The sequence below is a fragment of the Microcaecilia unicolor genome, chromosome 1 (assembly GCF_901765095.1).
Source record: "Microcaecilia unicolor chromosome 1, aMicUni1.1, whole genome shotgun sequence".
NCBI classification, from domain to species: domain Eukaryota; kingdom Metazoa; phylum Chordata; class Amphibia; order Gymnophiona; family Siphonopidae; genus Microcaecilia; species Microcaecilia unicolor.
In genome coordinates, this window is record NC_044031.1 from 731,544,145 (window position 1) to 731,570,549 (window position 26,405).

The following is a 26,405-nucleotide window of genomic DNA, read 5'->3' on the forward strand; positions in this document are numbered from 1 at the left end:
CAAAACCCACCTGGCACATTCAGCATACTCGCGGGCATTCATCAGCACATAAAAGCCCTGATACATGCTCATATTCCACAAACAACCTTTAAGTTCAGTGTGGAATACATCAGTCAAGAGTTCAAACAAACCTGAAGCGATTACAAGCCAATAAAATATAACATTACTAACAACAATACACAATCAGCCCTCTGGGCACCTTTGTGTGTATGGTACGTATAAGGCATACACAATGACACTTAATTTATCCATATTTACTGAGAACCAATCTCTTTATCTTACAGACCAGGGGTCTATTCCTCAGCTGTCAACACTAACGCATGAAGGACCTCCTCAGGGTGGAGGCTGCTACAGACCCAGTGATAAAGGAGAACTGCTTGTCACTCTGGGACGTAACTCTGTGACCCTATGCTTCTGACAGGACCCTTCGTTCCTCTCAAGCCAGTCATCTCACAGTCCTTTCTCTCTGTACCGATCCACATTGTGGAATACTCTCCCCTCTTTTTTTTAAGGCTTGGAGAGTCCTTTCTAAGGTTCAAATCTGGCCTGAAAACCTTATTTCAGGATTCATAATCCTTCCTAGCCATCTGTCTTTGTGCCCAATGATGGATCTTTCAGTTCCTGCAGCTACTGATCTAATCATCTCTCTTACTTTTCTCTACTGCTGAATTCATTGAACCCTTCAATATCTCTTTCATTTATATGTTGTAAACCACCCAGAAGAAAATGTTTGATGGGTGGTCTATCAAATGTTATTAAAGTCTAAACTTTGTAACACAATGAGTCAGGGTCAGCTGTCACTGCCCTCATGTTTATAATACAGGTCTTATTAGGGGCGGCACTGTGAGAGCACCATGTCATTATGTCATGACATGGTTAAGTTCTGAGACAATTCTTCCTTCAGGGTACCTGAAGCCCCACCTACCTGGCATGATCTTGATGAAGATCTCTGTATGGGGCTGTCCACAGAAACAGTGAGACAGTAGCCACATGGGGCTCGACAAGTATGCAAAATCCCCCTCCCCCACCTACAGAGGACAACCTCCATTCAGCACAGTACATCTTGAACAACATCCCTCCACTTCCCTAGAGGCTTCCAAGCAGGTAACTGTGTCACATTTCATCTTCCATACAATAAAACGAGCTAACTACTCAGTGACCGGCTTATGTTTCAAAAATTAATAACAGCTAGTCAACGCAATAAATGATAGATGGTGTATTTCAAAACCTACACCGACTGCGTACTTTTAACCAGCAAACTGATTGCGGCACCAGAATGAAGAGAAAGGCGGTGGGTACAGTACATAAGGAGCGGCCCCTAATTTCAGCGGACGGGCTGAGGATCAGTGTTTTCTTACCGCGATATGGGGCTCCGGGTTTGATCTCAATGGCGCTCCTACTCCATGTTTCTTTCTCCACCTGAGACACTCTGTCGCGAGTCAGCTGGTAGGATTCATCTGTAGCACAAATGGTTATTTTATCCTGAATGTTGCCTACACAATCCAACTTGTTTTGGCCGCACCTACGATAGAAAAAAGCAAAAGTCTAGGACATTATAGTCATTTATACGCTTGCTACAAATGTCTCCTGGTAGAATTACCTTTCCAGACAAAGGATGGAGGACAAAGAGTGTTTAAGTAATCAGTACACCAATATTCACATCTCTTCCTCATACTGGAGATGATCTCATTCGATGGCCACCCAGTAACACCCTCATCTTCACATATTGTCAGCACCTCAGTGCCATTCCCCACCCCCCACCCCCCACCCCCCACCCCCAACTACTTATTTATTTGGATTTTGCTCACACCTTTTTCAGTAGTAGCTCAAGGTGAGTTACATTCAGGTACTCTGGATATTTCTCTGTCCTAGGAGGGCTCACAATCTAAGTTTGTACCAATACAGCTACGCAGGCTTCTGTTTCTGTGAGTCTGACGTCCTGCACATACGTGCAGGACGTCAGACTCACAGAAACAGAAGCCTGCGCGGCCGCGTTGCTGATCTGCAAGGGCAGGCTTCTACATTGAATGTTGCTAGTTGGAATAGCAACATTAACATTCCATGTAGAATCACCAATAATAGCAACATTCCATGTAGAATCTTCAATATTTATTTAGATTTTGCTCACACCTTTTTCAGTAGTAGCTCAAGGTGAGTTACATTCAGGTACTCTGGATATTTCTCTGTCCTAGGAGGGCTCACAATCTAAGTTTGTACCAATACAGCTACGCAGGCTTCTGTTTCTGTGAGTCTAACGTCCTGCACGTACGTGCAGGACGTCAGACTCACAGAAACAGAAGCCTGCGCGGCCGCGTTGCTGATCTGCAAGGGCAGGCTTCTACATTGAATGTTGCTAGTTGGAATAGCAACATTAACATTCCATGTAGAATCACCAATAATAGCAACATTCCATGTAGAATCTTCAATATTTATTTAGATTTTGCTCACACCTTTTTCAGTAGTAGCTCAAGGTGAGTTACATTCAGGTACTCTGGATATTTCTCTGTCCTAGGAGGGCTCACAATCTAAGTTTGTACCAATACAGCTACGCAGGCTTCTGTTTCTGTGAGTCTGACGTCCTGCACGTACGTGCAGGACGTCAGACTCACAGAAACAGAAGCCTGCGCGGCCGCGTTGCTGATCTGCAAGGGCAGGCTTCTACATTGAATGTTGCTAGTTGGAATAGCAACATTAACATTCCATGTAGAATCACCAATAATAGCAACATTCCATGTAGAATCTTCAATATTTATTTAGATTTTGCTCACACCTTTTTCAGTAGTAGCTCAAGGTGAGTTACATTCAGGTACTCTGGATATTTCTCTGTCCTAGGAGGGCTCACAATCTAAGTTTGTACCAATACAGCTACGCAGGCTTCTGTTTCTGTGAGTCTGACGTCCTGCACGTACGTGCAGGACGTCAGACTCACAGAAACAGAAGCCTGCGCGGCCGCGTTGCTGATCTGCAAGGGCAGGCTTCTACATTGAATGTTGCTAGTTGGAATAGCAACATTAACATTCCATGTAGAATCACCAATAATAGCAACATTCCATGTAGAATCTTCAATATTTATTTAGATTTTGCTCACACCTTTTTCAGTAGTAGCTCAAGGTGAGTTACATTCAGGTACACTAGGTAGTTTCCTGTCCCAAGAGGGCTCACAATCTAATTTTGTACCTGAGGCAATGCAAGGTCAAGTGACTTGCCCAAGATCTCAAGGAGCAGTAGGATTTGAACCAGGCACTTCTGGATACCAAGACCGGTGCTCTAACCACTAGGCCACTCCTCCGCTAGAGAAATTCCACAACTCTAATGGTACTGCAAGATTGCCCTCACCATTCCAACAATGTATCCCTATCCTCTGGCCTCACTCCATACCATGAGGTTTTCACCCTGTAGCACCACCAAACTTTCCTAAGAGGAGGTCAAAGTTACTGAAAGCACTCCGATTCATTCTCCATCACCCAAGTGCTCTATGAAAGAGAGATGAAATAGAAGTCAGACTTGCATATCTGAAAGCTGGCCTCTCTTGTGTTGGTCTGTGATGGCATGAATTGGAGTTTTATTTTAAAGGTCTTTAGGCAACATGCCAGTGTGAGGTTGACAATTCCTAAAAGCTTCCCAGTAACACATGGAAAATAAATGGGCATTGAGGAGCTCCACACCCGGACATTGTGGAAAAGGAAATGAGCACAAAAACACTATTACTAGAAGTGTTAGTGCCAAATGACTATTCTGTACTGCGTATGGAGAAAACAGGGGCATGGCCACAGGGAGGGGCCATGGGGGCTGAGCCTTCCCACTTTCGGCTTAAGCGTCCTCCAAAACTGTGGCAGCAGTTTAATGGCTGGTGGGGATGCCCAAGCCCCGCCAGCCAAAGAGGTACGCTGCTCGAATCCCTGCCTGTACTGCCCGAGAAGTCAGCAGCGTGCTCCAGCCGCCGATACCAGCACTCTCGGGCATGCTGAGTTCAGTGACTGAACTGAGCATGTGCAGGAGTGCCAAAGGTTAAGATATAAATGCGGGGGAAGGGGGTGAGAGCTGAGAGGAAATACGGGGTCCCATAAGTCCACCCCTGGATCTCCCCCCCCCCCCCCCCCAAACTGAGTTCTGGCTATGCCCCTGGAAGAAAGAGATCCTCAAATACCAACAAAGGCAGAGACCAATAAACTATGGCAGAAAGAGAAAGAAATTGTCCCAGTTGAATCAAGTACCACCATGCAAGAGTTGAGGTGAACACTAACAGTGAATCTGAGAGTCTGAGATCATCTCCAATATGTGATGCCATTCCTGCCACAGTATGTGTGAAATTAAACTATTTGGAGGCATTACCCAGAGAGTTTTAAGAGCTCCATTTTCCAGGAGTTCTCTTCAGCACCTACCCCTGAACAAGGAGCTTTCCTGACCCCCTGCCTCCATTTTCCCTTTCACTCTTATCTACAGAACGGCAATAAACAATGAAACTTTGCGAGCCTTTACCTGGATAGCCCCTGCCGGATACAGTCAAAGCTGGACTGCGGCTTATCCTTACTCTCCCGAGAGAGGTAGAAGGCAAAGACACGAACCCCATCTTCAGAGGTACTGCTTGCAGAAGGAATTTTGATGTACTGTTAATAAAGAAAAATATTAAGGAGTTCAATAAATGGAGAAAATTTAAAAAGAAATGGTACAGTACAAGGGGACTGGAGACAGGACAGTAACGTTAACGCGGATGTGTAAACTGCTGGGCCTAGATAAGAATAGAATGAAACGCAGGTCTGCAAAGGAAAAAAGTTTTAGGATGTGAACTATGGGCAGTGAACAGGATGGGCCATTGGGGCCATGGCCCGACCAATATTTTGCCCAACACAACACCAATAATTAGAAAGCTTGGGGGCAGGGCCAGAGATTGCTTTGTTTGGCTCTTCCAACCAAAAAGGTGTCCTGTTGCCCCTCCCTGAATTGTCCACTGTTTTCCAAATCCTCACTGGCTTAACTGTTAAGCAAACTAGGTGGTCACTTAAGGCAGAAGCTTGGGGTGGGGGGAGGAGGCTGTAAATGGCAACTAAAATTAAAGCAAGACAATAGGTCCTGATAGACACTCAAAGGGCCATCAGCTTGCACTTTTATCCATATAAAGTGTGGATAATTTTCAAACAGCCTATTTACTCTAAAAAGCTATTTACCCAGGAAAACAGCTTGTGTACATTACTATCATTTATTTTTTTCAAAGATTGGTTTGTTCTTTATTCATTTGGACACCGTTCAAGTAAGTGCAACCAAACTTGGTAAGTGAACATTTTTCTTCCAGAGGAAGGGCGCATGTGCTGCTTGTCTTTTCTGAGGTAGAATCGTCAACCTAGGACACTCTCGCTGAGAAACATGAACACACTCTCTTTCTAGAGAAACACCACACAAAGTGTGGAGGTGCACTCAATCCCCACAAGACAAATAGGAGGGAACAGAGAAAGGGTGGGGAAGATAGGCTCTATCCAAACAATGGGGGAGATGTATAATTTAATTAAATAATGATATTTATTGCAAATGGGTTGACTCAACACAGCCGTGTTTCGGCGCCGTAGCGCCTTCTTCAGGAGTCTATAAAAACAAATATAATAACAGATATAAAACATAAATATTGCAAACAAAAGAAATATATCTATGCGTATATATATTAAATCTCCAATAGACATCTCAAAAGCATATATGAATAAAAACAGGTAAACATACATAAAATATCATAAGTACAAAAACATAGCGTATTCAAATCAATAAAAAATAAAGATAAATAATGTCAAATAATATCAATTAGTGTCTAAAAGTATCAAATGTCATTAAAATGGTGTTGCAAGGTAAATGAATACATGGATAATACAAAAACAATTGCATATGAAAGAAACCATAAAAGAATATATATAAAGAATCATGTAAATTGTGGTATATTTTCCATGTATGATTTTCATGTGCACAATTGACAGCAAAAACCAATAATGTATGATGGTTACCTTGCAATTTTTGTTTGAAAGCAGGGCCGCCAAGAGCCGGACAAGGCCGCCCCCCCCACCCGAGGTCGCCGGGCCCCCCCTCCACCCATCCTCCGTCGCTCCCGGAACTAACCTTAAACGCCTCCTTTCACCTTCGCAGCAAGCAGCAGCAGGGCAGATCTCTCCTTCCTTCCGTGCCGCACCCTCGTGGACGTTACGTCAGGCGAGGGCGGGACACGGAAGGAAGGAGTGGCCTGCCCTGCTGCTGCTTGCTGCGAAGGTGAAAGGAGGCATTTAAGTTCTGGGAGCGACGGAGGGCGGGCGGGCCAACCCCGATCCAACCCCGATGTTTCCCCAAAAAATAAGACAGCCCCTGAAAATAAGACCTAGCGCATTTTTGGGGGCAAAATTTAATATAAGACAGTGTCTTATTTTCGGGGAAACACGGCATGTGGTGATAGATGTAAGTGGTGTCATGTCATTTCCTGGGAGGGTCCAGGTGCCCCGGTGAGCGCTCCGCATTACCGGGTTGGGAGTATTGCCACGAGATGGTCTGAGGGGGTTTTTTTGAAATAGTAACAAGTACGGAATGTTTGTAAATCGACAGAAAATAAGTTTACAATGTATTGTTGGGTTTCAATTTTAGTCTCAGTTCCTGAAGATGCCGGTCCTTGGCAAAACACGGCCCGTGTAGCAGGGGAGTAGCCAGACCTGACATATTTTTTGGGGCGGGGCAGAGTTAACATGGGGGGGGGGGGCACTAGGCATATAGGTATAAGTAGTAATTGGTATACTCCTAAATAATGCCTTAGAGTGCACTTGATAACAGATTTCTAGGTAAACAGCCTGTCCTGCATCAACATAGCAATATGCACACTTATGGAAACCTTGATAGCACTGACATTTTTAAATGAAGTTGTATTACCCCATAACTTAAATTTTACCATTAGAGTAGACTTGAGTCTAGTTAACCTCTCAACACACATCACAGAATCCTAGAAAATAATTACTGCAGTAGAATATATCCCTCAACTTTACTTTATAAGAAATATTAAAAAAACAAAACAAAAACACCTTATTAAGCTGTATTAATAAAATAAGTCTTGTCCCTTCCTCTGGTTCTACTGCTTTCTCTCCTTTCTGAAGCTGATACCGTGTTTCCTCAAAAATAGGATATCCCCCGAAAATAAGACCTAGTAGAGGTTTTGCTGCAATTGGTAAATATAAGGCCTCCCCCGAAAGTAAGACCTAGCAAAGTTTTTCTTTTGAAGCAGGGCCGCCGAGAGCCGGACACGGCCACCCCTGGGCCCCCCCCCACCCAAGGTCGCCCCCCACCCGAGATCGCCGGGCCCCCCTCAACCCACCCTCCGTCACTCCCAGAGCTAACCTGAAGTGCCTCCTTTCACCTTCGCAGCAAGCAGCAGCAGGGCAGACCTCTCCTTCCTTCCGTGCCCCGCCCTCGTGAACGTCACGTCAGGTGAGGGCGGGTTACGAAAGGAAGGAGTGGCCTGCCCTGCTGCTGCTTGCTGCGAAGGTGAAAGGAGGTGTTTAAGGTTAGTTCCGGGAGCGACGGAGGGCAGGTGGAGGGGGGGCCCGGCGACCTCAGGTGGGGGGGCGACCCCGATGTTTCCCCGAAAAATAAGACATCCCCTGAAAATAAGACCTAGCGCGTCTTGGGGAGCAAAAATTAATATAAGATAGTGTCTTATTTTCGGGGAAACACGGTATGAACCAGTTCAAGTCCCTGGAGTTCCTGACAGTGTTCCTTCCACCCCCTTCTCCTTACGAAGGAGCAGACAAAAGGATTGTCTGCCAAATTACTTTGTGAAGTAACACTAAATCCTGCAAAGAAGCTTCTCAGAGTCTATATAGCATGCTTAACAGCACCAATTCTGAACACACAAATATCAGTAACCGTACCTTTAAAAAGGCAGCAATGAATATACAGAACCACAATGTTTCCTATTGGAAAAGCCAGACAAATCAGACTCCGCCAGCAGAATCTCTCAACTTGGTCACTCATAAAACACAGACCAATTCTCACCAATTACAGAATAAAGGGTCAAAATTAGAAAAGGAAACAGCACAGGAGAAATACAAATAAAAAGGGATTATCTACTGTAGGGAGCAAAATACAAGATCACTTTCTACACCCAAATAAAATCCACAAATAAATTATCTGGATACCCAAGAAATATTAAAAACTTAGTGAGCTGTATTTTCAAAGCACTTAGACTAACAAAGTTACATATATAAGTGGCTCCAGCCAACTTATTAGTGGAACATAACCACAGAGGCATGGGTATGGTCGCATTTTCAATACGGTATACTAGGGCCCAGCTATGGAACAGGTTATTTTGAGTTAGTCTTCACTGGACCAAATTTGCTTTCCTTGTGCCATCACCATCCAACTGGATGGGCAGTGTCTTAAAAGGTGGAGGATTAAAGTTTTTTTTTTTTTTAACATTTATATCCCACATTATCCCAAGCAAACTCGGGTTCAATGTGGCTTACATTTGAAACTACAGTGAGACAGAATAATAGAATTCAGTTATATCATGGGAGCAAATAGATGGATATGTCTAAACATTTGACAAAGTTGAGAATAGCATATATACCCAAATGGGCATTTAAAACTCTGTCCTTTAATGATACCGCATGTTCAGGAGTCATAGCCATATGTATAAACATGCACACAGCAGAACAGGCATCTATACACACATTCCAAAAGTAAATAACAAACTTCTACAGAGTACATCCAAAGCTTACTTTTTTTTCTCATTTCCATCTTCCAAAATTCTAGACAGCAGATGTACAGATCAGCAGGACTCAAAGCATCCAAAACAAGTAGTCAGAAACAACACTGTTTATATCTAATTGTTCAACCACCCTTAGGATTCACCTTTGGGTTTAAAAGCAAAACCATATGCATATAAGGACTGGATCAATGAATTAAAACAAAATTTAAAGCAAATGCCCTTAACTTCGCTCCTTCTGTCTCGCTGCACCCTACGCCTGGAATAGACTTCCTGAGCCCCTACGTCTTGCCCCATCCTTGACCATCTTTAAATCTAGATTGAAAGCCCACCTCTTTAACATTGCTTTTGACTCGTAACCACTCGCCTCCACCTACCCTCCTCTCCTCTTTCCTCTACACATTAATTGATTTGCTTGCTTTATTTTTTGTCTGTTAGATTGTAAGCTCTTTGAGAAGGGACTGTCTTTCTTCTATGTTTGTGCAGCGCTGCGTACGCTTTGTAGCGCTATAAAAATGCTAAATAGTAGTAGTAGTATGTTAATACTTGGTAGCAATAATGAAACAGTGATGGAATATTCACACAGCATGCTGCCCGAGCCAACAGATTTATTTTCCACTGAACACAATTAACTTCGTATGAACTTGGTGGCTAACAGTGTGCGGACAATGTTGCCACATTCAGACTGACTCTGAACAGAACTTCTACATGAAAGAAGCCCTTCCCTCATTATTCAATACCAAATAGTAGTAAAAAAAAAAAAGGCAAGTGCATTTTTATAATATACTACTGCAATCCACAACACAAAACGAGCAAGTTCCTACATGCCATCTTTTTCTTTTGATGTAGACACAGCAAAAAAAGATGTTAAATGCAACCAGGTCTCTACCTAAAATTTTTTTTTATTGTACTTATAAATAGTAAGTCTGATTGTTAAACGCCTGATTCTTATAACATAATGTCTGTTTCGATGGCCCTTTACTAGGTGAAAACATCTCTGCACAAATACAAGTGGTCCCTATAACCAGCCCCTCCAAATGACACAATCTATCAAACATATAAACGGCGAGTGACCGTACTCACTCGCAAATGCGCAGTAGAGACTTCCCTGTCTGTCCCGCCCCCGCGTCAATACGTGATGACGGGGGGGTGGGACAGAGAGGGAAACTGCGCGAAGGGGAGGGAGCCGCTGAGGTCGCCACCGCTACCCCCCGAGGTTGCCGCCACTGGTACGCCCCCCCCCGCTGCCGCCACCCCTCCACCCGGCCGTCTCTTCGCTATTCAACTTACATCTCCGCAGCAGGCAGAGATCAGCTGAGCTGCCGTTGGCCTTCCTTCCCTGCCTGTGTCCCGCCCTCGCCGTTACGTCACACGAGGGCGGGACACAGGCAGAGAAGGAAGGCCGACGGGAGCTCAGCTGATCTCTGCCTGCTGCGGAGATGTAAGTTGAATAGCGAAAAGACGGGCCGGGTGGAGGGGCGGCAACCCACCAGCCCGTTTTAACGGGCTCAATGGCTAGTACATATATAAAGAAGAAGTGTGTGTTTGTTTGTTCGTGCCCAAACTCCTCCAGCCCCCAAAGAGCTACAGCCACCAAACCCAGCATGCAGACTCTATCTGCTGTTGCTGAGGTTATTGTGTAGTTTGAAGTGATTTGGCTCGGGGGGCACTCAGGGGAGGGGGAGCAATACCTCCATCCGTTAAATGAATAGGCTGCAGGTCGGAAAGTTCTTTCTTGCTGTTGCTAAGCGACAAACAGCTTGGGACAGGGGTGAGAGCTCAGAGACTGGTGGGGAGAAACATTCTCTAATACCCTGTTCCCTAACAATTTTAGTACACGGGAGGTTCAGAGACTGCTGCGAACAGGGTAGGGAGAAAGTATAGGGTCAGGATCAGAAAAGTGTGTGCGTGTGCATGAATTCACTAACTCGCCAGGAGAACACTCCTCTAAGCTGAAATTCAATATGCCCTTGAAAAGAAGACTGTGTTTTGAAAGGAAAACGGTGAAAGCCAAACAGGAAGCACTTGCTAGATTGAAAGAAACAACTAATCAAGAAAAATCAACCTAAACAAATTGATCAGAAAAGAAAAGTTAGGGCTAGAGAGGGATCCAGTCTCCACATTTTCTAATTTAAGGGAGTATTAAATTCAACGTCACCCTTTCTCACACACCCTTCAGCAAAACACCCAGTCACACTCAACCATTCTCACATACCCCCACTCACACTCATCCATTCTAATACAACACTCAGCAAAACACCCCACTCACTTGTTCTCACACACCCTTCAGCAAATCAACCCCGATCACACACCCCAGAATAGCACCCCCACTCACACTCACCCTCAGCAGTACACCCCACCCACATACTTCAGAATAGAACTTCCCCACTCACACTCATCCGTTCTCACACCCCCTCACCCATTCTCACAATCTCTCAGCAGAAAACCCCAACTCAAACCCTCTTCACCAGTACACCCCAATTCACACTCATTCATTCTCAAACTCACCCCTCAGCAGTACACCCCCACTCATCCATTCTTGCATCCCCTCAGTAGCACACCCCCAGTCACATTCACTCCCCCCTCAGTAGTATATCCCACTCACACTCACCCATTCTGAAGCCTCCTCAACAGTACAACTCCTCAGTAGCACACCCTCACCCTCACCCATTCTAACATACCCATTCACATACCCCTCAGCACTGTCAATGTTTAAGGCTCACTTAAAAGTAGAATATATTTAAAGCAGACCATAGTTTTTGGGCCAGTCATAGATCCAGATACTAAATAGTTTTTTTTTTTCTATCCAGGGTTGTTGAAACTACAATGGAAATTGAAATATGACTTGCAGCGAAAAAGTCAGGCTGAACTAAGAGTTGATGAAACGCCAGTTGAAAATCAAAGGCGACTTGAGCACCAAAGAGTGCAATTTCCAGTTCAACTAGCCTTTGCAATGTCGATAAATAAGGCTCAAGGTCAAATGCTAAAAAGACTCAGGTGTCAACTTACAAAGCCCATGTTTTTCACACGGCCAATTATATGTCACCTGTTCAGGAACTGGCTCAAGTAAGTAAAATGTACTCAAAAGAGAACTTATTACAAATTATATTAAACATTTTAAATTTATCTATTCCTGTGTGTTCTATTTCTGTTTGTACAAATAAAAATATATCTATATACATATATCTATGCCTATTCTTTATGTTTCATTTCTCACATTAAAAATACATACTTATACAGTGTTATTACACACAAATAAACCTTGCATTTCTCAATTACAAAGTACTAACCTAGAGCAACGCCAGCAGGGACACCTAGAGGGGCATAATCAAATGGGGATGCCCATCTCTAAGGGCGCCCATCTCTCTAAGGGTGTCCCGGCGAAGGGGCGGGGAAACCCGTATTATCAAAACAAGATGGGTGTCCATCTTTCATTTTGATAATATGGTCGGGGACGCCCAAATCCCAACATTTAGGTCGACCTTAGAGATAGTCGTCCCCGGTTTTCGGCGATAATAGAAACCGAGGACGCCCATCTCAGAAACGACCAAATCCAAGCTATTTGGTTGTGGGAGGAGCCAGCATTCATAGTGCACTGGTCCCCCTCACATGCCAGGACACCAACCGGGCACCCTAGGGGGCACTGAAGTGGACTTCACAAATTGCTCTCAGGTGCATAGCTCCCTTACTTTGGGTGCTGAGCCCCCCAACCCCCTCAAAACCCAGTCCCCACAACTGTACAACACTACCATAGCCCTAAGAGGTGAAGGGGGGCACCTGCATGTGGGTACAGTGGGTTTCAGGTGGGTTTTGAAGGGCTCCCATTTACCACCACAAGTGTAACAGGTGTGGGGGGGATGGGCCTGGGTCCGCCTAGCTGAAGTACACTGCACCCACTAAAACTGCTCCACGGACCTGCATACTGCTGTCAGGGAGCTGGGTATGACATTTGAGGCTGGCATAGAGGCTGGCAAAAAAAATATTTTTAAAGTTTTTTTTTTTCTAGGGTGGGAGGGGGTTGGTGACCACTGGGGGAGTAAGGGGAGGTCATCCCCAATTCCCTCCGGTGGTCATCTGGTCAGTTCAGGCACCTTTTTGAGGCTTGGTCATGAAAAAAAATGGACCACGTAAAGTCGGCCAAGTGCTCGTCAGGGCCGCCCTTCTTTTTTCCATTATCGGCCGAGGACGCTCATCTGTTAAGCACACCCCAGTCCCGCCTTCACTACGCCTCTGACATGCCCCCGGGAACTTTGGTCGTCCCCGCAATGGAAAGTAGTTGAGGGCGCCCAAAATCGGCTTTCGATTATGCCGACTTGGGAGACAGAGAGAAGGACGCCCATCTCCCGATTTGTGTCGGAAGATGGGCGCCCTTCTCTTTCGAAAAAAAAGCCTGCTAGTGATTTACAATTTAGAACTAATTACTCAATACTTTCCCTGTGTACATCCGCATGCTGCAAAGGCAGCACATTTGAAAATAGAAGAAAGATCAAATAAAAATGTTACCAACAATAAAGGACGACAACATGGATAGAGCCGGTTGTTAAGTTTTTAAGAATTTTGGGAGCCGGTTGTTAAAGTAGGGCCCTCCATGGCCACTTTAACAACTGGTTCCCAAAATGTGGGCTTGGGCCCCCTGCTGAATTCTCTTTTACTTTGCTGGTGGGGATGCTGAGCCCTGCCAGCCAAGTAAATAGACTGCTGCTGTTCCCCGCGCCTTGTTTCCAGCTCTGAGCAGCAGGCTGGGACGTCTCCAGCATGTGTGAGAAGTTTCAGCATGCTGCTCAGAGCAAGACGTTGGAAGTGGTGGCAGTCCATTTATTGGCTGCCAGCAAAGGTATGCCTAGTGTGCCCGCACGAAGGGAGGGAGGAGAGAGAGACAAGTGTTGCTCCCCCCCCCCCCCCCCCCCCCCCGGCCACCCTTGGCCCTTCCAACTGCAGAGCTGGCTACGTCCGGAGAAAGAGGCTGTTAAAAATTTACCAGCACACCCCTGGATAGAGCAGCTCATAGATTTGCTTATTTTGTTTTGGGTGAACAAGGATGACTGACATCTGGCTTCAGCTTTTTGAAGTCTTCTGTTTCGGCTCCCTGCACCGCTGCCTGCACTTCTGCTCAGGGGTGTAGCTATGTGAGGCCACGGGGGCATGGGCCCCCAGAGATTTAGTCCTGGCCCCCTTCACTTTCGACCCCTCTGACAACCCTCCCCCGCCACTTTCGACCCCCAGCTGCTGCCGCAATGGTACCTTTGCTGGCGGGGGTCCCCAACCCCTGCCAGCCTTAGTCTTCTTCAGCACTGCTCTCTGGCGTGTTCGCTCACTTCGCTGATCTATGCTGTGAGTCCTGACGCGAGGGGGGGAGGTCGAAAGTGGCAGGGGAGGGTCGGCAGCAGGGGGAGGGGTCAAAAGTGATGGGGGGGGGAGGTAGCTGGGGGAGGCGGGATAAAATGTGCCCCCCCACCTTGGGCTCTGGACCCCCCTCCCGCCGAGGTCTGGCTACGCCCCTGCTGCTGCCCTTCTTCAATTTTCTGGGCCGCTATCAGCAGTGTCAGTGAAGTAAACACACCGTCTTCGGTGGCCCTGGAAGCTCTTCCTCTGTAGCGTTGTCCCGTCTAGGCAGGACAGGAAATTGTAGCAAAGCTTCCGGGCTGCCGAAGTTAGTGTTTACCTCACTGACGCTGCCGGTGGCCCAGAAAATTGAAAGACAGCACTTGGCTGGCCAGCAGGGCTGGGGGGTGGAGGGGGCTGAGGCTGGAATGGGGGGGGGGGATGCCTGGGCCCCCCATAGCTAGGCCACTGCAGTGTAGAGCTCAGACGTGCAAGATGTTTTAACTGCATTTATGGAAACAAGTGAACAGCTTGCGACTTGGGATACCAGCAGTTGGTAGTGAATTTCTCAACTTGAACGGACAACCTTTTGAAGTTTCATTTGACTGAATCTGTGGTGAGTTTAATGATTGAGACGACAGGACCATAGCAGTTTGGGGAGAATATCTGACGGACTGTGTCTGGTGCAACGTAGACCTCCAGTCATTATAAAAGATAATGATTTATTGGTGAACTACCAAAGATTCAAGATATATTATGTTGAAGAATTCTAAAGCAATTGGTAGTAACAAGCTGTGACATTTTCTATCTTAGTGTTCAGCAGCTGATATTGTTTTGCTATTAATAAAGTTGTTTATTTTGGTATTGACCTTAAAGTGAGTGATTATAGTAATGCATATTTATTATAGAAATCTTGAAAACCCTGGGTTGTGGCCCTCTAGGACCAGGTTACCCAACACTGACCTAGTCCATTTTTTATCCCCATTCGCTGAAAACAGTCACAAAATGAACTCAATCCTCTGAGACAACCAGTACAAAGGAAAAGTGGAAAAAGCTGATTGTTGAGTACCTCTTCTGAATTTTTCTATCTACACAACTCTTGGTTACATGCTTCTCCAGCTCAGCTCCACTGGGTTCCTTCCTTTTTCAACGACATGCTCCCAGAGGCCCTTCTGTTTACTGATTAAGGGCCCCAGAAGCTCAGCTGCCTAATTGTTGGGTTATCAGGGGTTTCATCTGGATGGGCTCTCCTGGGACTCGTGCCGCTTTTAGTTCTTCAGCTCACCTAATTTTCACCTGAGCACACTCGCTCGCCCAACATGAATTCCCATTTCTATACATGGGGTGACAGAAGGAAGGGCAACGAGCCACAGCTGGTTGTACAGTCAAGCGTGTGTTTGTGTCACCTACATGAGTTCCTCATAGAAACATCAGAGGGAAACTGCAATTCATTTTCACAAGCAGTAACTTATTCAGAATTAAGGTTACCATATGGCTCCAGAAAAAGGAGGGCAGATTGAGCCAGTCTGGGTTTTACTTCCATTGCTTTCAATGGAAGCAAAACCTGGACTGGATAAATGTGTCCTCCTTTTTCTGGAGCCATATGGCAACCCTATTCAGAATTAATAAACAGGAAAAGCTATTAGAAAGCACCTTTCAGCTACTCTGCACTTCCTAAGGCACCAACCTGAAACAGACATGGGGACATCTCAGACTATAAAAGTGAGGTCTGTGGATTGGACCAGCAGTAGAGTCAAGATGGCACCCAACCTACTCCACAGGAAAACAACGAGCCTAACAATCAACTACTACTACTACTATTTAGCATTTCTATAGCGCTACAAGGCATACGCAGCACTGCACAAACATAGAAGAAAGACAGTCCCTGCTCAAAGAGCTTACAATCTAATAGACAAAAAAAAAATAAATAAAGTAAGCAAATCAAATCAATTAATGTGAACGGGAAGGAAGAGAGGAGGGTAGGTGGAGGCGATCTGGATAACAGAAGCCAGAAGAGGTCTGAATTCATTTTGGAGGAGTGGCCTAGTGGTTAGGGTGGTGGACTTTGGTCCTGGGGAACTTCAGGCACAGGCAGCTCCTTGTGACTCTGGGCAAGTCACTTAACCCTCCATTGCCCCATGTAAGCCGCATTGAGCCTGCCATGAGTGGGAAAGCGCAGGGTGCAAATGTAACAACAACAAAAAAAATTATCCGGAAAATTCCCTTATCTGGCCCTATCCTTAAAAGTGCTGCTGAATATCCTTACAGACCACCTCAGCACTATCTGGAGAGAACCAGAACACAGTGCAGATGAGTTATCCAGACAGCTACAGTATTCAGACCTCTATCTGCTCAATTATCACTCTGCCCAGATATTCAGCACTGCACTGTATCTGAATAGTGCCATGGAATACCTGTGATTAATTTAAAAAACATTAGCTCTGGAGTTTAAATACAGAACATCAAAAAATTTTACGTTCAGCTTACACAGAAAAGGAGCAGGATTGAAATGGAGCCATGTAGCAGGATGTTTAAATATTCTGATAATGATAACTTTTTTTTAAAAAACATTTCTTTTACTCCCTTCATTATGCATTCCTGGTCACATTTATAGTGTGGCAGTTTCAACAGTCTTGGTATAAAAGCAACCCGTGATGACTTTAGCTCATCTCCTTGCAGCAACTGCTTTCTAAGTGGCCAAATAAGCCCCAACTGATTTTGGAAAGATCACCAGCATGTGGCCTCGTTGGGATGCTGATCATCCTGCACTGGCAGAGCTACCAAGGAGGTCCATTTGTTGAGAGGGAGATTTTAAGCCACATCCCATGCTCTGCCCGCCCTGCCAGCCCCACCCACTCCACCTCCTGGTGCAATGTCAAACCTCAGCTGCAGCAAGAGATGCCTTAATAAAACGTCGATAAGAGCTGTGAAATTCTTATCACAAGACTGATCCTACAGCAGCAGAAGATGAATCGTATTAACCAGGGGCGTATCTGGAATCCGGCGGTAGGGGGGGCCACAGCCAGAGAGGGGGGGCACATTTTTGCCTCCCTCCCCCCCCCTGCCGCCGCCGCCTCTCTCCACCCCCTCCCCGCCGTCAACCCTCCCCCGCTGCTTACTTTTGCTGGCGCCGAGGTCCGACCCGCAATCTCCGTTTTTCGTCTTCCTCCGTGGCCATGCTTCCAGGAAGTAACGCTGCAGTGCTGATTCGTTGAATCCAGTTCGACGTCTGACGTCAGACGCCGAACTGGATTCAACGAATCAGCACTGCAGCATTACTTCCTGGAAGCATGGCCACGGAGGAAGACGAAAAACGGAGATTGCGGGTCGGACCTCGGCGCCAGCAAAAGTAAGCAGCGGGGGAGGGTTGACGGCGGGGAGGGGGGCCAGGGCGAAATCTGCGGGGGCCCAGGCCCCTGTGGCCCCACGCAGATACACCCCTGGTATTAACACACTAGTAAAAAAGCCCCGTTTCTGATGCAAATGAAATGGGGGCTAGCAATGTTTTCTTCTGTGTGCATGTGGGAGTGTGTGTGTCCCTGCCCTCTGGCCTCTCTCCCCTCCCCCCTCTGAGTCCTTCACTGTTACAGAGCCAGCGATTTGATTTCGTGCTCTGCTGTTTTCCTTCACTGATTGTGTTACAGAGAGGGCGGGGCAGACACTCATAGGGAAACCGGATATCTCGCCCCCTTCACACTTCCGGCTGGAGGCTTCATAGAACGTTGGTGTTGCCTTTTATATAGAGAGATCTTCTACTGCCAGTGGAGGAGGAGGCTGCTCAATGGGAGTTCTTGGCGCCCAAGCGGGGAGTCCAGGAGATGACCAGACTCCCCTGGATGTCAAGCCTGGTGCTCTAACCACTAGGCTTCTCCTCCACCGCTGTGTGGAAATTGTCCTGAAACAGCATTCAAAGACATGCGTATCTTCATGCCCAGATGGTGGGACTGTTGAATATGCTGGCAATGAATGGCAGGCCTAAATTTATAAGCACAACTTTTAAGCTCCTAAATTAACATAAATTTTCAGCTGAAAACAGGCTCCTAAGTTTGGCTGAAAATAGCGCACAAATTTAGAAGCTTAAATTAGGAGCTCAGCTTTTTGAATCTTGGACCTTCCCCCCCCCCCCCCCCCCCCCCCCCGGATTCTATTTAGCGTGACTAAAATTGAGCGCACAAATCGTCATATTCTGGATTTGACAATACAATTTAATTACTTAACAAGCCAATCAGCGACGATAATTGCCACTTAAACAACTGACACTTGCTAGGCATATTCTGTAAAGTGGTGTACGTAAATTCTAATGTGCGCTGCCAAAAAAAGGGGCGTGGAATAGAAGGACCATGGGCTTCTGAAAATCTATGCGCACGGTTACAGAATACACCTCCTCTGTGCCTAACTTGGGCGCCGGTATTTACACAAAATTTTACTTAACGTAAATGGACGTGCCTAGAGTTAAGTGCAGGCTTGGCTGCTAGGCATATTCTATAAACTGGCTAAGTGTATTCTATAAACTGCGTCTAAATACGCTTAAGCAGAAATATTTTCAGCGCCATATATAGAATCTAGTCCTATGTGTGTACACACATAGAATACATGCACATATCGTGTCTTTTACAAAGGTGCACTATCATTTTTAGTGTGCGCTAAATGCTAAGATGCCCTTAGGAATATAATATCACTTATATTCCTCTCCCAAACATAGATTATTTAAATACATGTATATTTTCAATCTGTTATTCCAACATATATGATATTGATGGAGTTATACATATTACTTTAAATATATGGGGATCTTCAGATTTCTATCAGGTATTTCCACCATATGGAAACAATGTCCTTAGTTGTTAATGGTGTTCCTTTCATCCTCATTGATCAACCCATAAGGCATTATTCCCTTTTCTACAAATATGCGTTTTTTCTAAACTAATTTTTTTATTGAATACTTTTTTAGTATAAATATTACTTAGCTTAATTTAGCCAGAGAATATAGCAGCAATTTTCCATCCAGCTCAAACCTCTGCCAACAACCTAATTAGATTGTTCACTTAGGAATATAATGGCATCTTAGCGTTTAGCGCATGCTAATTTTTAGCACGCACTAAAAATGCTAGCGCGCCTATGTAAAAGGGGCCCATAGGCAGCTGTGCTACCTTAACAAAACAGGTACTTTTTGGGACATTTCATATAGGCACCTTATTATGAACTGTGCAAACCATCACATAAGAACATAGGAACAGCCATACTGAGTCAGACCAATGGTCCATGTAGCCCAGTATCCTGCTTAAAACAGTGGCCAATCCAGGTCAAAAGTACCTGACAGAAACCCAAACAGTAGCAACATTCCATGCTACCTATCCCAGGGCAAACCGTGTCTTCCCCATGTCTGTCTCAATAGCAGACTATGGGCTTTTCCTCCAGGAATTTGTCCAAATCTTTTTTTTAAATCCAGATACATCCTCTGGCAACGAGTTCCAGAGCTTAACTATTCATTTAATGAAAAAAATATTTCCTCCTATTTGTTTTACAAATATTTCATGTAACTTCATAGTCTTTGTACTTTTTGAAAGAGTAAAAAAATTCTACTTGTTCTACACCATTCAGGATTTTGTAGACCTCAGTCATATCTCCCCTCAGCTGTCTCTTTTCCAAGCTGAAGAGCCCTAACCTCTTTAGCCTTTCCTCATATGGGAGGAGTTACATCTCCTTTATCATTTTAGCTGCTCTTCTTTGAACCTTTCTAATTCCACTACATTTTTTTCAGATACGGCAACCAGAACGGAACACAATACTCAAGGTGAGGTCGCACATGGACTGACACAGTGGCGTAGCAACGGGGGCCTGGGCCCCCCAAATTGGCTCTGGGGTCCCTGGTTTGGCTGTCGAGGGTCCCCAACCCCCGCCAGCTGAAGCGTTTGTCCTGCACTGGTCTCACCACATTGCCTACCCTGTTCTTCTCAGTGGCACCATGCACACTTGTTTTAGTGAAACTGAGCATGCGCGACACTTTCTCATTTCACACCCTCCCCGTTTCATCTACAAATGTTAATGCACACAGGTCCTGCCTTTGTTAGAGATGTCAGAAGAAGGCGGGGCAGTGAGCAGCGAACAAGGGAAGGCTAGAGACGTCGGGACTGGGAGCGCCGCCTCCTTCAATGACGCTGCGCTGCCGGAGGAAGGTAAATTTAAAAGAAAAAAAAAAGGAACGGGATCTTGGGGGGGAGAAGAGGGCGGGCAGTTCCTACATGGGAGCGGGAGGGCAGGGTAAGCACGCAGCGGCGGCGCCCCACAGAGGATAGCGCCCCCCTGCGGCGCTTACCCCGCTTACCGCATCGGCACGGCCCTGAATTTGGGACTAGCTTAGCCTGTCGCTCAGAGCACAGAGCTCTCTTGCTCATGAGGATATTCACTGTGTCAGCATGGCACTTCTGCAGCTGCCCCAGGCAGTGGTGTAGGCAGAAGTGCACTCACCCACACACCCCGGTATCTTAAAATCACATCACTCTGCTCCAGTCTTTGCCCAGGCAGCAGTAGTAGCACTCATAGGCTGCCTGCGGCCTGCACTGGGGCTTTTCTATGTGAAACATCCCGCCTCTTCTGAAGCAACTTCTTGTTTTGTTGGATAGGCAGTGCCTTAAAAGGTGGAGGATAAAGGATTTTTTTTTTAAATTGAAATGTATATCCCACATTATCCCAAGCAAACTCAGGTTCAATGTGGCTTACATTTGAAAATATAGTGAGACAGAATAATAGAATTCAGTAACATCATGGCAGCAAGTCGATGGATATGTATGCAACTTTTAACAAAAATGAGATTACCATACATACCCAGATGGGCTTTTAAAAGTCTATCCTTTAATGATGCCACATGTTCAGAAATCATAGCCATAAGTATAGACAGTTATTCCAACATTATCACATGCACACATCAGAATAGGCATCCATACACACATTGCAAAAGTAAACCACTTCTACAGTACAACATAGTTTATTCCAAATTGTTTAACCAATAACAACTTCTACAGTACAACACAGTTTATTCAAATTTGTTTAACCACACTTAGGTTTTGCCTTTGGGTTTAACAGGCAATACCCATGTGCATGTAAGGTCTGGATAAACGAATTAAAACAAAGTTTAAAGCAAATGCCCATAATATGTAATACTTGGTAGCAATAATGAAACAGGGAGGAGGGAGGAGTGGCCTAATGGCTAATGCAGTGGGTTTGATCCTGGCAACCTGGGTTCAATTCCCACTGCAGCCCCTTGTGACCTTGGGCAAGTCACTTAACCCCTCATTGCCCCAGGTACAAAGCTTAGACTGTGAGCCCTCTAGGGACAGAGAAAGTACCTGCATATAATGTGTACAGTGCCACAAATGTCTAGTAGAGCTATAGAAATGATTAGTAGTAGTAGAAACAGTGATGGAATACTCACACAGCAGGCAACTAACAGATTTATTTTCCACTGAGCATAATTAATTTTATAGGAACTTGGCAGCTAATAGCGTGCCGGTGGCTACTGTATTTTGGTGGTGGATTGTTTGCCTTCATTATAAAATTACACTCATCTAAAACATACAACCGGGCAACAAAGATTTTAAAAAATGCCTTTTACAACCACACAGACTTGAAAAAATAAAAAAAAGTATAAACAGAACTAGAGTGGAGTGGAGGAGTAGCCTAGTGGTTAGTGCAGTGGAACACTGAATGTTGCTACTATTTGAGATTCTACATGGAATGTTGCTATTATTGGTGATTCTACATGGAATGTTGCTGAGTGGAGGAGTGGCCTAGTGGTTAGAGCACCGGTCTTGCAATCCAGAGGTGGCCAGTTCAAATCCCACTGCTGCTCCTTGTGATCTTGGGCAAGTCACTTAACCCTCCATTGCCTCAGGTACAATCTTAGATTGTGAGCCCTCCTGGGGCAGAGAAATAGCCAGAGTACCTGAATGTAACTCACCTTGAGCTACTGCTGAAAAAAGGTGTGAGCAAAATCTAAATAAATAAATAAAACTAGACAATGTTGGCATATTTGGATTGACTCTGGACAGAACTTCTGCATGAAGGACTTCCTTCATTATTCAATAACAGTCTTTGAAACAGTAGTAATAAAAAAATTAAGTGAATTTTTATAATATACCACTGCATTCCACAAAACAAAAGGAGCAAGTTCCCACATACCATCTTTTTCTTTTGAAGTACGCACAGGCAGAAGTGTGCTGGAGCGGGCTTCTAAAGGGCTCGTGAGAGCCATTTTTTAAGTTTTTAAGAATTTGGGGAGCCGGTTGTTAAAGGAGCCCCCCCCCCCCCCCCCAACGACTACTTTAAGAACCAGCTCTGAAAATTTGGACTTGGGCCCCCCTCCTGAATTCTCTTTTACTTTGCTGTGGGGATGCTGAGCCCTGCCAGTGGAGTAATAGACGGCTGCTGCTCCCTGCTCTTTGTTTCCAGCTCTGAGCAGCAGGTTGGGACTTCTCATGAACGCAAGAGAAGTCCCAGCATGCTGTCCTGTGCCAGAAACAAGCAGCAGGGAGTGGTGGCAGTCCATTTTCTGGCGGGGCTCAGCAGCCCTGCCAGAAAAGGCATGCTATCATGTCCGCATGAGAGGGGGAGGGGCAGAGAGAGGCATTCGTTGCCCCCGCCAGTCCACCCTGCCCCCCCCCCAAAAATAATTGCAGGACTGGCTATGCTCAGAGAGCCCATTGTAAAAAATTTACCAGCACACAGGAGAGAAAAAAAAATATTAAATGTTCCTAGGTTTCAACCTAATTAAGATTTTAAAACAAAACAAAAAAACCACCTCTGCACTTATAAATAGAAACTCTGAACGTTGAGCATCTGATTCTCAAAACTTGACGTCTGTTTTGGTGGCCCTTTACTAGGTGAAAACATCTGTGCACGAATACGACGACTGCTAGGGTGTCCTATAACCAGCCCTTGCAAATGACACACTGATTACGATTTAGAACAAATTAGTACTCTAACCGATTAAACTGATACTTCCTCTGTGTACATCCGTATGCTCACAAGCAGGCATGTTTGAAAATATAAGTGAGATCAAATAAAAATGCTACCAACAATAAAGAACGACAACGTGGATGCAGCAACTGAAAGGTTTGTTTACTTTGTTTTGGGTGTATGGGCTTGACAACTGCGTGAGGGAGGCAGGGCTGAGCCAGCTTCAACTTTTTGATATCATGCTGTCTCCTGTTATCAATCTAACCTGCTTGAGTCCTACAGTGCCTGGCCCTCTCCTCCATCTACACAGGTTTTGATGGTAAACAGGAAGCCTCTAGGTGGGGTGGGGTGGGGGCAGAGCTCCATAGGACCTGTCTGCACTGAATTCCGGTTATCAAATTCACCTTGCTACTACTGAGGATCATCCATAAGGCGAGGGGCTCTGGATTTAGATGGAGCAAGAGTGTGGGGGGGGGGGGGGGGAGAAAGGAGTGGAAGGAGCAGCAGATGTGCTTCCTTTTTGGCTATGGATACCCCCCCCCCCCCCCCCACTTGAAATCTGACGCTGGCTTCTCCTAACAGATGAATATTACCAGTCAGCTCACTTCTCTTCCTTCACTGTGAATCTGACCTTCCCATAACCTGGGCTTTAAACAGTCTGTTACCACCTTCCCCAGAACACTATTTACTTTCTATGCTTCTCTGACTCTCTGCAGAAGTGGAAGGAGGGCAAGTGCAGAAGAAAGCCACACTGGGAGGGTGTGTATACAAAGCTGAGGACACGGGTGACAGTGTTGACAGTACTGCTGCTGTTCTGTGTGTAGAGCATCAGGGCAGGTAAAATAAACAGAGGGACCTAGACCTTTGGACTGCTGTTTTCTGGTACAAACATTGCTCTCCAGCAGCAGGTTTCTGTGTTATACAAAAATTTACATAGACATCACATGAACAATACAGCCAGTAGGGCCCCCACCCCGGTGGGACAGCACTTCACAGAACCAGGACACTGTACCAGTGATTTCACAGTGAGAATACTGAAAGGTAACTTTAAAACCATACAAGAACGTAAGACCTTTGAAGTCAGAATGATTGAATATTTTAACACCCAACAGAAAGGACTTAACAAGGATCTGGGAGTTCGTAGCCCATTATAAACCATAAAGCTGTATGTCTCTGTTGATCACCCCACCCCTCACCTATCCACACCCATCCTGTTAGAATATCAATGATATGCTTTGATGTCCCCATGCATACCTCCGACCCATCCCCATCCTCCCACCCTGTCAGACTGTCATAGTAATGCTTGAATGTTTTCACTTATATACACTGTCAGCTAGCACATTTGCTTATTTCCGATCTGAGGAAGAAGGGCAACCTTCGCAAGCTAATCAAGAAATGTATTAAGTTATGTCCAATAAAAAAGGTATCATCTTATTTTCTTTTCCATGTTTTATTTTGTTTGATTTCTATAGATTCTACATGGAATGTTGCTATTCCACTAGCAACATTCCATGTAGAAGTCAGCCCTTGTAGATCACCAATGTGGCCGCGCAGGCTTCTGCTTCTGTGAGTCTGACGTCCTGCACGTACGTGCAGGACGTTAGACTCACAGAAACAGAAGCCTGCGCAGCCTTCTACATGGAATGTTGGTAGTGGAATAGCAACATTCCATGTAGAATCTCCAATGGTATCTATTTTACTGTCATAGTAATGCTTGAATGTTTTCACTTATATACACTGTCAGCCAGCACATTTGCTTATTTCCAATCTGACGAAGAAGGGCAACCTTCGAAAGCTAATCAAGAAATGTATTAAGTTATGTCCAATGAAAAAAGGTATCATCTTATTTTCTTTTCCATGTTTTATTTTGTTTGATTTCTATTGATAACCTTAAGAGTGGACTAACACGGCTACCACACTCCTCTACTCTGTGTTATACAGGAATCTGCTTTGACCATTCCCCATCAGTATGTCCCTCTATCTATGGCCCCCACCCCCTTATAGGTCACCAAGTGACCAAACACCTCCATTGGGCTACAGTGAATGCTCCGCTTCTGACAGCAAAATAGATTTCAAGCTCAAGATATGAATTAATTTAGAAAGTAATTAGTTTGTTTTAGAATAGCAAATAATTACCTGCTGCTTGCAACTACTTTTTGGACATATGGGAATTGATTGCAACACCAAATTACAACAGATGATTCTCTCATGCTAGAATTTTCCCACAGTCTTTTTCCTGGTCTGTCTGCTTATGAAACCTGAGATCCAGAGGGGCTGGTTCTGTCTATTCTGAAATCCTTCCAGCAGTTACTGATAATGGTGCATGGCAACCCAATGTGAGACCATTCCCCACCAGCGCTGCCAATTTGCACAGTCCCATTTATCAAGAACCCTGTTCCAATGCATTAAGGGATCAGTAGCACCAATTTCAGTGGGAGAATCAGCAACGGTGGGGTGGCAGGTCCTCGGTACCTGCAGGGCGCAGCCTGGAGCTCTGGCAAACAAGTTTATCTGCACTGTCCGGGATTATGCCATAAAACACACTAAACAAAACAGAAAAGTTCAAGAATCTGACACGGCCACTATTGCACTCATAGATACGAAGCCCTAACTACTACTACTACTACTATTTAGCATTTCTATAGCGCTACAAGGCGTACGCAGCGCTGCACAAACATAGAAGAAAGACAGTCCCTGCTCAAAGAGCTTACAATCTAATAGACAAAAAATAAAGTAAGCAAATCAAATCAATTAATGTTAACGGGAAGGAAGAGAGGAGGGTAGGTGGAGGCGAGTGGTTACAAGTGGTTACGAGTCAAAAGCAATGTTAAAGAGGTGGGCTTTCAGTCTAGATTTAAAGGTGGCCAAGGATGGGGCAAGACGTAGGGGCTCAGGAAGTCTATTCCAGGCGTAGGGTGCAGCGAGACAGAAGGCGCGAAGTCTGGAGTTGGCAGTAGTGGAGAAGGGAACAGATATGAAGGATTTATCCATGGAGCGGAGTGCACGGGAAGGGGTGTAAGGAAGGACGAGTGTGGAGAGATACTGGGGAGCAGCAGAGTGAGTACATTTAGACCTCAATCATAAAACCCCTCGGCCGTCTCTTTTCCAAGCTGAAGAGCTTTAACCTCTTTAGGTTTTCCTCATATGAGAGGAGTTTTGTCCACTTTATAATTTTGGAACTGCACGTATGTGATGGGGAAAAGAACAAAAGAAAACCAGGACTGGGCCAGACTTGCTGAGATGGCAGTTTAAGGGCCCGGATATAAGGGGGGATCCCATTTCATGATTCTTGTCATGTTGGACAGTGTTGCCTAACTCAGAATGCTCTCCTTTTAAAAGAGCTTTACTTCTTTTTTTGCCCCTTTCATGAATTTCCAGCATGCTAGATGTATGTCTTATTGCAATCATC

General features: G+C 45.3%; 1 protein-coding gene across 2 annotated transcripts in view; it reads right to left on the bottom strand.

Moving 5' to 3' along the window:
* ELL3 (elongation factor for RNA polymerase II 3) overlaps nt 1-26,405 on the bottom strand; it is a 137,515-nt gene that overhangs the window by 42,610 nt on the left and 68,500 nt on the right. For both annotated transcript variants that reach the window (XM_030189643.1, XM_030189642.1), the window contains exons 3-4: nt 4,480-4,607; nt 1,359-1,522 (exon numbers count right to left, since the gene is read on the bottom strand). In XM_030189643.1, the coding sequence (XP_030045503.1) occupies nt 1,359-1,522; nt 4,480-4,607 (292 nt within the window). The remainder of the gene's footprint in view (nt 1-1,358; nt 1,523-4,479; nt 4,608-26,405) is intronic.